The 11,978-nt window shown below is 40.4% G+C and overlaps 1 protein-coding gene across 1 annotated transcript in view; it reads left to right on the top strand.

Moving 5' to 3' along the window:
• Positions 1 to 690: 690 nt before the first annotated feature.
• Positions 691 to 11,978, top strand: part of DYNC2I2 (dynein 2 intermediate chain 2) — a 46,681-nt gene continuing 35,393 nt past the window's right edge. The window contains exon 1 of the mRNA XM_001367545.4: positions 691 to 1,191. Within this exon, the coding sequence (XP_001367582.1) occupies positions 730 to 1,191 (462 nt within the window). The 5' untranslated portion in view covers positions 691 to 729. The remainder of the gene's footprint in view (positions 1,192 to 11,978) is intronic.

The raw sequence follows: 11,978 nt of genomic DNA, 5'->3' as shown, positions 1-11,978 counted from the left end.
TAGGTATGGTGCTTAAGCACCGGGATACAATGAGGAAAAACACTCCCTTGTCCTCAAAGTGCTTAGGCTCTAACAGAGGAGCCAATCAACAAACATATACAAAGCAAGATGTGTTCAGGAAAAATTGGAAATAATTAACAGAGGAAGGCTAGTAGAATTAAGAGGGACTTGCATTCGTTGAATTGGGCTGAGGCTTGCTAGAGGGCGAATGCCCGGGATCTTTTAAGAGATTTAAAGAGGTTTTCTGAGCACATGGTAGAGCTGGGGGGGGGAGGGGGAAGGTTCTAAAAATCAGGCTTCCAGCCCAGAGGTCCAGGAAGGGGAAGGGATTTGCCCAAGGTCACTCAGTAAGCGACGACCCTTTCCAAGATTAGTGCCCGGGAACTACCTCCATTCAGCTACCGCAGGCCCCCCCCCCCCCCTCGCCAGGCACCTCCCAAGCGACCTTCCCTCTCGCCGCCATCTTAGGACCTGGTATGGGCTGGCCCACAGTTTCATATACATCAAATTAGAACTGGACCTTCCCCTTTCCCACCGCTCCGAGATCGGTTGGTCCTCTCAAGGCCACTACGCCAAATTCCTCAAAAGTAAAGCCCCGAGAACAGAGAGAAGGTTGCCCCGGGTCAACATGGCTGCAAAGGAATCTCTTCGCGCCCGAGGCCCCGATGCAAGACGTCATCAGAAGGCGCCAGCCTCCTGGGGGAGAGGAGGAGGTAGGGAGCCGTCTCCATGGAAACCTCTGGGCGTAAGACGCGGCCAAATAGTAGAGGCTGGCGCCGAGGAAAGCCCCGAGGCGCCCCGAATCCCCGGCGTCCTGATTCTGACCCAGGTCCCCATCTAGGTTGGGGGTCCAACCCTGAATCCAGCCCAGGCTCGAGACTCCGCCCCCATCCCCGCCCCCGTCCCCACCTCCACACCGAGCCTGATCTTGAACCAGTCTCCCTCCAGACCCCCAGCCCCGATTCTGTGTCTGGACCTGATCTTTTCTTCGTCTCCGAATCTGACCCAGTCCCCAAACCCGGCCCCGACTCCGGCCCTGGCCCCGGTCCTGGCCCTGGCACCGGCCGCGGCCCCGGCCCCGGCCCCGGCCCCGGCCCCGGCCAGGCTCCCGGCATGTTGCGGGACGAGACTCTGGACGGGGCCACGGTGCCCTCCCTCTGGAGAGGTTCCCTGGAGATTCGGAGTGAATCGGTGAGTGACTGGAGGGAAGGACTCTCCATCCCGAAGGACATGTGGTGAAACCCACTTCGGGCCCCTTGGTGCCCACTCAGTACCCACCCAGACCTAGATCCCAGGTTCTTAGCCCTGCAGCTCAGCCGACTGTGTAACCTAGTAAGCGGCACTTCCCTTCTCTTGAAACTGTTAATTTATCAGTAAAATAGGTCAGGGGGTGGATAGTTGGGTCCTGGACTCAATGAACAAGGTTTTTATTAAGCCTCTTATAATGCCAGGTGATATGTGAAACGAAGGGGGAGCAGATAAAACTGCCCCCTACTCCCAAGAAACTGAATATTCTATTGGCAAAAACGACATGTACATGTATAAGTATATTCAAAATAAATTATACATTCTTCTTAACCTGAAATTGGTGTTTCAGAATTGAAGCCTATTGAAAATATGTTATCTAGCGCAACGAGGATGTCTTATACCTGGGCTTGGTATGTCGGTTCCAATAGGAAACAGTATTATTCGGAAAAGGCAGCACAAGCATGGTATCTTAAGTGTATTCAGGAAGACTATAAACAAATTTATAAATGATAGGTCACTTTACCTGACTTATTGAGGTTAAGGCTCAGGAGGACTGCTCCTTCTGAAAAAGGCATAGCCCTTAGGGTTGTTGTTGGCAGCAGAATGTCAGAGCTGGTTGGATTATGGTGTCGGTGTACCTAAAGCAGTGAAATGGTTTTGGTTGTCAGAAAGAGCCAGAAGAAGGTTTCTTGTTTCTAAAAGGAATCAGTCTGAAGCAGGAGATTAGATTCTAATCTTGGCTCTTCCACCTAGCATTTGTTTCCTCAGTTTCCTCAGTTTCCTCTGAAAATGAGGGGCTGGATCTTATGTTCTCTCATTCAATTCCAAAGGTTTTGGATTCTGTGTTCTCTTCCTTTCCAAAAGATTTTATGCTTTCTGCTTTCAGTCTTCAACTTCTTTTGATTCTGGGACACTTTATTTTCTGCTTAATTTCTGAGCCATTCTTACTGTTATTTAGCTCTTCTGAAATTTGCCAGAATTTGGCTCCCCTCCCCCCAGTAGGGGAGTTGAGATTGTTTCAAAATATTCCTCCAAGCTAAATAATATAAAACCTATTCCCTCCTATTGTGCTCCTAAGTTGGCTGGCTCAAGGACTAGCTTTTAAAATAATTTTCTTATTTTCCCTTTCCTTGCTGCTCTCCGGGAGTTTTATGACTTTTATCTTGTTTGAGCAAGAATTTTGCTAATCTAATTGAACTCAACACCTTCTGAATTCTCCATTTATTACCTGTAGCAGTCATTTGATGCTTAATCATATACTGCCTTGCATTTAGTTACTTTTTTTATATTGTCTAGATAGATTTTATTTTTCATTTGTCTAGGTTTTTTTATTTAGTTATTTTAAAAAATATTTGTTCTGATCCCCTAATTAAATGTTTTGGCATCTAATCCTGACTTTACTACTTAACACACTGACCTCAGGCGAATCATATATCTAGTATTGAAAGGGACAGGAGGGGTCTTCTTAATCCAGCCCTCTTATTTTACAGATGAGAAAATAGGCCCAGAATGGATTAGGGAATTGCTTAAGGTAACCCTCAGTGTTGGGGCAGAGTTGGGATTCCAACCCAGGCTCAGTAACACCAAATTTAGCATTCTATGTCGGGTGTTCTTTCTCCTGTACCATACTGCCTCTATCCTGGGGCTCAGTTTCTTCCTTTTTAAGATGAAATGAGTTAGACTCAATTTCTAAAATCTTATCTAGTTCTTCACATGTCAGAGTTCTGTGCTTCCCTAGGTCAGGGACCATTTTTTAGGTTTCTTTGTATTTTGTGTAGTGTAAGGTAGATATTGACTAATTAGAAAACATGTCCCTTATATTCCCTACCTACATTCATTCATTTTCACCTATCCTCCCAATAAATACAGATGTTTACTGGGGAAATTAGATTTCAAATGTGGGTAATATTCTGATTTTCTTGGGCCATTCCCAAAGTGAAGTAGAAGAGGATAAAACCCTAACTCCATTTAAAAAAACAAACAACCCTTGTCTTATTCTTATTAATCTAAATCAATCCCTTATCAATTTTAAGACAGAAAAGCAGCAGGCGCTATGCAATTGGGGTTAAGTGACTTGCCAAGGATAACACAGCTAGGAAGTGTCTGAGGTCAGATTTAAACCTAGGAACTCCTGGCCCCAGGCCTGGCTCTCTATCCATTGAACCACCTAGATGCTCCATGTGGATAGAATTTTTCATCATAAAGCCTTTGGAATTATCTAGGATCTTTGTACTGCTGAGAACAGCTAAATCATTCACAGTTGATTATTATATAATATTGCTTATACTGTGTACAATGTTTTCCTGGTTCTGGTTATTTCACTGTGCATCTGTTTATAAGAATTTAAATTTCAGTTTTTTGCTGTATAAATGGAGATTTTGAGCCTTTGGACTTCATCTCCCAGAAGTCTCTTAGTTTTCTCCAGGGTTCCATTTTCCTGCATTCTCATGTGATTGTATTTAAGTGACTGTAATCCCTCCCTTGTCCTCTTTTGAACCTGCCACCAGGCTGAAGTCAGGCAGTTCTTTTATTTTAGTTATTATTAATAAAACCTTATAAAATATGATACTTAGTTATTGATTATTAATTTTAAAACCCACATTGCTAAATATGAGAATTCTAAAGTAATATTGTGGTCACCGATTTAAAAATATTACAGTTTTAGTTAAAATGACTTTTAGCAGCTTTATTTACAAAGAGGTTGAAAGAGTGAAAATGGAAAAATGTAGATAAAGAGACAGAAAGTACTGCCTAGCTACCAATACCCTGAGTTTAATCCTAATGTCTCCAGACCCAAATACAAATCCAAAAGCAAATCTCACCAGAATCCAAAGTCCTAATTAGGAAGCCAAAATCTGAAGAGCCAGGAGATGCTGAAGAATATGACAAGAACCTTCAGTGCACATGAGGCTAAGACCATCAAGAATCTCTTCAGAACTCACACTGAAGGGAGTGTCCCACCAAAGCGCCAACAAGCAGAGAGGGTCTCCTCACCAAATAACTTAGGAAGGAATTGTTCAACACCACTACAAGATCCAAGGAAAGAGTCTCCTCCTCTAGTTAGGCTCACCAAGGCAGAGAGAATCACTGAATCCTCAAGCTGGCCTTTTAAAAGCAGTTTTCTTGATATCACTTCCTGTCACTCCCCCACTTTATGGGAACCAATCACAGTCTTTCAATTTCCCTAGCACTGCCAAAGGGGTGGGCAGTGACCTCTGGAGTTGTTATTCATTCTAGCAAGTGACTTGTTAACTCTCATAATATAGTGACTAGTAAGATACTAAGTAGGGGTACTTAATTTTTTGATTGATTAACTTAAAAGTTACAGATTGATAGACAAAGAGAGTTTTGATTCATTCTTCACAAGTTCATGTAAACCTTTCCAGGTTTTTTTTAAAATATTCTGTTCATCATTTTTTATAGTGCAATAATATTCTATCACAATAATATCATATCATATCATATCTCACAATCTGTTCAGCCATTTCTCAAGAGATGTCAGTTTTCAATTCCTTGCCACTCCAAAAAGAGCAGCTATAGGGGGCAGCTCAATGGATTGAGAGCTAGGCCTAAAGACAGGATGGTCCTAGGTTCAAATCTGGCCTCAGATACTTCCCAGCTGTGTGACCCTGGGCAAGCCATTTGACCCCCATTGCCTAGCCCTTACCACCCTTCTGCCTTGGAAACAATCAATACACAGTATTGACTCCAAGACAGAAGGTAAGGGTTTTAAAAATAAATAAGTAAATAAACAAATATATATATATATATATATATATGTACATACATATATATATATTTAAAAGAGCAGATATAAATATTATAGATCCTTTTCTTTAAAAAAAAAAATCTCTGGGTAGCTAGGTGGTTCAGTAGATTGAGAGTCAGGCCTAGAGATGGGAGGTCCTAGGTTCATATCTGGCCTCAGACATTCTTATCTGTGTGACGTTGAACTCCCATTGCCTAGCCCTTACCACTCTTCTGCCTTGGAACCAATACACAGTATTCACTCTAAGAAAGAAGGTAAGAGTTATTTTTTTTTCAAGAAATCTCTTTGGGATGTAGATTAATAGTAGTATTGTTGGCTCGAAGGGCATGCACAGATTTATAGTTCTTTGAGAGTAGTTCCAAATTACTCTTCAGAAGGATGGATCAGCTCAAGACTCTACTAAGAGTGCATTAGTGTTCTAATTATCCCAAATCCCCTCCGACATTTATATAATTTTCCTTTTCTGTCTTATTAGCTGTTTTAATTTGCATTTCTCTAATTAGTAGTGATTTAGCGGGGGTAGCTCTGTGGCCCAGGTGATAGAGAACCAGGCAGAGAGGTCCTGGGTTCAAATTTGTCCTCAGATACTTCCTAGCTGTGTGAGCCTGGGCAAATCACTTAACCCCAGTTGCCTAGCCCATATCACCTTTCCACCTTGGAACCAATACACAGTATAGATTCTAAGAGAGAAGGTAAGGATTTTAAAAAGTGATTTGCATTTTTAATGGCTTTACAAAACTTGGATTTCTTCAGCTAAAAACTGCCTGTTCAATATCCTTTGGAGAATGATTTGTATATACATTTGATTCAGTTCTGTATATATTTGAGAAACGAGGTCATTATGTGAGACTGTTGAGATAAACTTTTTTTTTTTTTGCAATTTTCTACTTATCTTCTATTCTTGGTTGAATTGGTTTTATTTGTGTAAAAGCTTTTAAGTTTAATATAATTAAAAATATTCATTTTATATCCTGTAATGGTCTCTGTCTCTTGTTTGGTCTTGCAAGCTTAGCACTGATTTTGTAGCCAGGGGAAATCACAGAGTTGATGTTACAGCTAAATTTGCTGCAGAGCAGGGTCCTGAACTCATATTGAGTTTCTCTGTTATTGAGGAAACAGATCTAGAAAAAGCTTATACAGAGAAAGAGGTTCAGAAGTGGAGGCAAATTTTTAAGACAAAATAACAAAATGGTATCTGGATAGCATCAGTGGGAAAACCTATTCTCCCCAGGGCATTCTACACTCATATTTGTCAGACCATACATGCAAAAGGTCATTTTGGAACACAGGCTATCATAGATATGGTTAAGAGAATATGAGAATATGGGTTGCTCCTGTTATTACCAGCATTACTTCAAAATTTTGCTCAGCTTGCTTGTTGTGGCAACAGTATAATCAACATATATTCAAACAAAAAACTTTTGGGGGACGTCCTTTATCTTTCACACACTTTGAACATCTACAGATAGATTATATAAATATACCCAAGGCAGGAAGTTTCAAATACTATTTGGTGATTGTAGATCAGTTAACTTGGTGGCCAGAAGTTTTTCCATATAGCAAGAACACAGCAAGCTTTGTTGCAAAGATTCTATTGAGGGAGATCATTTGTGATAGCAGGCTGCATAGATTCTGACAGAAGTACTCATTTTACAGACTCCATTTAAAAAAAGATCTATGAAAATCAAGGGATAACACCTAAGTTCCATGTTTCTTACCATCCACAAAGCTCTGGACAGGTAGAGAAAATGAATAGGGTAGTAAAATCTATGATAGGGAAATTGTGTACAGAGACTCACTTTAAGTGGCCAGAAGTACTAACTTTGGCTTTATTCTACTTAAGAACTAGACCTAGAGGGGGAAGCTGGGTGGCTCAGTATATTGAGAGCCAGGCCTAGAGACAGGAGGTCCTAGGTTCAACTGGCCTCAGACACTTCCCAGCTGTGTGACCCTGAGCAAATCACTTGACCCTCATTGCTTAGCTCTTACCCTCTTCTGCCTTGGAGCCAATACACAGTATTGACTCCAAGATGGAAGGTAAGGGCTTAAAAAAAAAAAAAGAACTAAACCTAGAGGGGATTTACACATTTCACCTTATGAGATGCTCTATGGACATTCTCCTATGCAGGCAAAGACTTGATGCCAGCTTTTACATCTATGTTAGGGGGAGATTTGAAAATTGCTCAGTATGTGAGGGAATTGCAACACAGGGTCAAAGAACTGCAAGAAATGGGGGCATTAGTATAGACAAGACCATTAGACTTCACATTACACAACATGCAACTAGGAGATTTAGTATATATTAAAAACTTTAGCAGAACTAGTGCAACACAACCAACTTGAGAAGGACCATTTCATACTTTAATGACAATACCTACATCAATCAAAGTGGAGGAGAAGACATTGTGGATTCACTGTTCCCATATCAAAAAGGCAGCAGGTGAAGAGACTTCAGTCAACATGTCTGCAGGTGAAGAGGTTAATCAAGAAGAATGAGGAGACAGAGATAAAGGTGACAACTACACAATAACAACGACAATGATGATGATGGCAACAACAACTGCACAGATTTCAATCCTTGCAAAATTTTCAAAACTATTAAAAAGGAACTAGAGAATAGAGTGAATAGAGAAAAGGAAATAATGATCACAAAGAACTAACAGGATCAATTCATTTGATCTAATGATCTAATCTCATATCCTTCTTTGACAATATTAAAAACTTTGGTAGATCAGGGCAATTAAAGATTTTACCTACTTTGTTGTTGTTTTTAACCTAGATTTTTAGCAAAACCTTTGGGCAGATAAATCGACCTAGAATCATGAAGATCTGAATTTAAACAAAATCGGTTACCAACTGGGTGACTTTGGACTAGTGTTTGCACAATTTCCTCAACTGCAAAATGAAGATAATAGATTCTAACTCCCAGTGTTGTTGCGAGGATGAGATAATAGTTGTAAAGTATTTCCAGGTGCTATATAAATGTTAGCTATTACTGTTATTGGTACATTTCCCTAAAATATCATTCTACTTTTATTGAAATGATTGAGGGTTGTACCCTAGATAACATAGGTGGATGCTCACACTCAAAGAATAGTCATTAAAGGGTTGATGACAATTTGATTAGAATTCTATAGTGGAGTGCCCCAAAGGAATGGATAGTGAACATGATGAAAGGAAGCATAGCTTGCTAAGAGTCATAGGTCAACAAGAGTTAGCTTGACTTTTTCAAGGAGAAGTCATCTCAGGCTCACATTTCTTTTTTGACAGGTTTCCTGGTATGGTATACCAAGAAAATATATAGTTAAGAGTTTACCTAGATTTAAGGAAGCATTTGGCAAAGTCCCTAATGCTGCCCACCCTAGTGGACAAGGTAGAGAGTTGTGGGATAGATGACATGGATTCAGACAGTGATAGCAAATTTTTTAGAGGGGTGGGTAATGTCAGAAATGCTCAGGCTCATATGGAGAGGGGGGAGGGGAGCACCCTGGCCCTATGTCCCTCTGGCTTTCTAGTAACAAACTGTACTGGGGCACATGCCCACAGAAAAGGTTCTGAGGAACCCCTTTGGTACATGTGCCATAGGTTCAACACTGGTGGAATGATGAATCAAGGCAATTCTTAATGGATTGAAGTACTTTTGGAAAGAAGTCTCTGGTGTAGTTCTCTAATCTGTGCCTTGTCTTGTGCTGTTTGATATTTTTTCAGTGACTTGGATAAAGTTATCTATGATATGATTTTCAAATTTGTAGATAATATAAGATTGGAAGGGATATAGGTTACCTACTGGATGATAGATTCAAGATCTAAAAAAGGTAAGTTCAAGCTAGAATACTGGGCCAACTAACATAGATGAGTGTAGTCTTATAGGTAAGTTTAAAAAAATTGACTTTACAAATGACATTGGGGAGGCATGACTACCATGCTCTCTGTTGCTCAGACAGCAGGTAGGGAATGAAACCTCAGAGGTCTTAGAGGTAAGGTTGAGTGGACACAATCTTTTTTTTTTTTAAGCGTTTATTTTATTTGGTCATTTTCCAACGTTATTCATTAGAAACAAAGACCACCTTTTTTTTTCTTCCCCTCCCCCACCCCCATACCTCCCATTGGTGGTGGTGGGGCAATTCCTCTGGGTATCACATGTTTCCTCAACCCTAGCCCATTTCCATGCTATTGGCTTCCATAGTAGGGTGTGCATTCAGAGTCTCTCCTCCTTCATATCCTCTCCACCCCTGGCAAGCTGTTGTCCATGTTTTTACTCCCATCATTTGTCCTCTGCTTCTATGTAGTGTTTTTTTCTCCTTGGTCCCTGCAGGTTGTTCAGGGACATTGCATTGACACTAATGGAGAAGTTCATTACTTTCGATTGTACCACAGTGCATCAGTCTCTGTGTACAATGTTTTCCTGGCTCTGCTCCTTTCACTCTGCATCACTTCCTGGAGGTCTTCCAGTCTCCATGGAATTCATCCACTTTATTGTTCCTTTTAGCACAATAGTATTCCATCACCAACATATACCATAGTTTGTTCAGCCATTCCCCAATTGAAGGGCATCCCCTCATTTTCCAATTTTTGGCCACCACAAAGAGTGCAGCTATGAATATTCTTGTACAAGTCTTTTTCCTTATTATCTCTTTGGGGTACAAACCCAATAGTGCTATGGCTGGATCACTCTTTTATCGCCCTTTGGGCATAGTTCCAAATTGCCCTCCAGAATGGTTGGATCATTTCACAACTCCACCAGCAATGAATTAATGTCCCAACTTTGCCACATCCCCTCCAGCATTCATTACTTTCCTTCACTGTCATGTTAGCCAGTCTGCTGGGTGTGAGGTGATACTTCAGAGTTGTTTTGATTTGCATCTCTCTGATTATAAGAGATTTAGAACACTTTTTCATGTGCTTATTAATGGTATTGATTTCTTTGGCTGAAAACTGCCTATATATGTCCCTTGCCCATTTATCAATTGGAGAATGGTTTGACCTTTTGTACAATTGCTTTAGCTCTTTATAAATTTGAGTAATTAGACCTTTGTCAGAGGTTTTTGTTATGAAGATTGTTTCCTAATTTCTTACTTCCTTTCTAATTTTGGTTACATTGGTTTTGTTTGTACAAAACCTTTTTAATTTAATGTAATCAAAATTATTTTATATTTTGTGACTCTTTCTAATTCTTGCTTGGTTTTAAAGTCTTTCCCTTTCCAAAGGTCTGACATGTATACTATTCTGTGTTCACCTAATTTACTTATAGTTTCCTTCTTTATGTTCAAGTCATTCACCCATTCTGAGTTTATCTTGGTGTAGGGTGTGAGGTGTTGATCCAGACCTAGTCTCTCCCACACTGTCTTCCATTTTTCCCAGCAGTTTTTGTCAAAAAGTGGATTTTTGTCCCAAAAGCTGGGGTCTTTGGGTTTGTCATATACCGTCTTGCTGAGGTCATTTACCCCAAGTCTATTCCACTGATCCTCCTTTCTGTCTCTTAGTCAGTACCAAATTGTTTTGATGACCACTGCTTTATAGTATAGTTTGAGATCTGGGACTGCAAGGCCTCCTTCCTTTGTATTTTTTTCATTATTTCCCTGGATATCCTTGATCCTTTGTCCTTCCAAATGAACTTTGTTATGTTTTTTTCCTAATTCAGTAAAAAAGTTTTTTGGAAGTTCAATGGGTATGGCACTAAATAGATAGATCAGTTTGGGTAGGATGTTCCTTGTTATTATATTGGCTCGTCCTACCCATGAGCAGTTAATGTTTTTCCAATTGTTCAAGTCTAGTTTTAGTTGTGTGGAGAGCGTTTTGTAGTTGTGTTCATATAGTTCCTGTGTTTGTCTCGGGAGATAGATTCCTAAGTATTTTATTTTGTCTAAGGTGATTTTGAATGGGATTTCTCTTTCTAGTTCTTGCTGCTGAGATGTGTTGGAGATATATAGGAATGCTGATGACTTATGTGGGTTTATTTTGTATCCTGCAACTTTGCTAAAGTTGTTGATTTTTTCGATTAGCTTTTTTGTTGATTCTCTAGGATTCTTTTTTTTTTTTAATTTTAAACATTATTTTATTTGGTCATTTCCAAACATTATTCACTGGAAACAAAGATCATTTTCTTTTCTTCCCTGCCCCCCCCCCCCCCCCACCTTTCCCTCTCCCACAGCCGATGCAGGATTCCACTGGTTATCACATGTGTTCTTGACTCGAACCCATTTCCCTGTTGTTGGAATTTGCATTAGAGTGTTCATTTAGAGTCTCTCCTCAGTCATATCCCCTCAACCTCTGTAGTCAAGCAGTTGCTTTTCATCAGTGTTTTTACTCCCACAGTTTATCCTCTGCTTGTGGATAGTATTTTTTAGATCCCTGCAGATTGTTCAGGGACATTGCATTGCCACTAATGGAGAAGTCTATCACTTTCGATTGTACCACAATGTATCAGTCTCTGTGTACAATGTTTTCCTGGTTCTGCTCCTTTCGCTCTGCATCACTTCCTGGAGATTGTTCCAGTCTCCATGTAATTCCTCTACTTTATTATTCCTTTTAGCACAATAGTATTCCATCACCAAAATATACCACAATTTGTTCAGCCATTCCCCAATTGATGGGCATCCCCTCGTTTTCCAATTTTTGGCCACCACAAAGAGTGCAGCTATGAATATTCTTGTACAAGTCTTTTTCCTTATTATCTCTTTGGGGTACAAACCCAGCAGTGCTATAGCTGGATCAAAGGACAGACAGTCTTTTATCACCCTTTGGGCATAGTTCCAAATTGCCCTCCAGAATGGCTGGATCAATTCACAACTCCACCAGCAATGAATTAGTGTCCCCACTTTGCCACATCCCCTCCAGCATTCATTACTTTCCTTCACTGTCATGTTAGCCAGTCTGCTGGGTGTGAGGTGATACCTCAGAGTTGTTTTGATTTGCATCCCTCTGATTATAAGAGATGTAGAGCACTTTTTCATGTGCTTAT

Source organism: Monodelphis domestica, chromosome 1 (genome assembly GCF_027887165.1).
Source record: "Monodelphis domestica isolate mMonDom1 chromosome 1, mMonDom1.pri, whole genome shotgun sequence".
Classification (NCBI taxonomy): Eukaryota; Metazoa; Chordata; class Mammalia; order Didelphimorphia; family Didelphidae; genus Monodelphis; species Monodelphis domestica.
The sequence above is the reverse complement of the archived record's forward strand: the minus strand, read 5'-3'. Positions and strand labels throughout refer to the sequence as shown.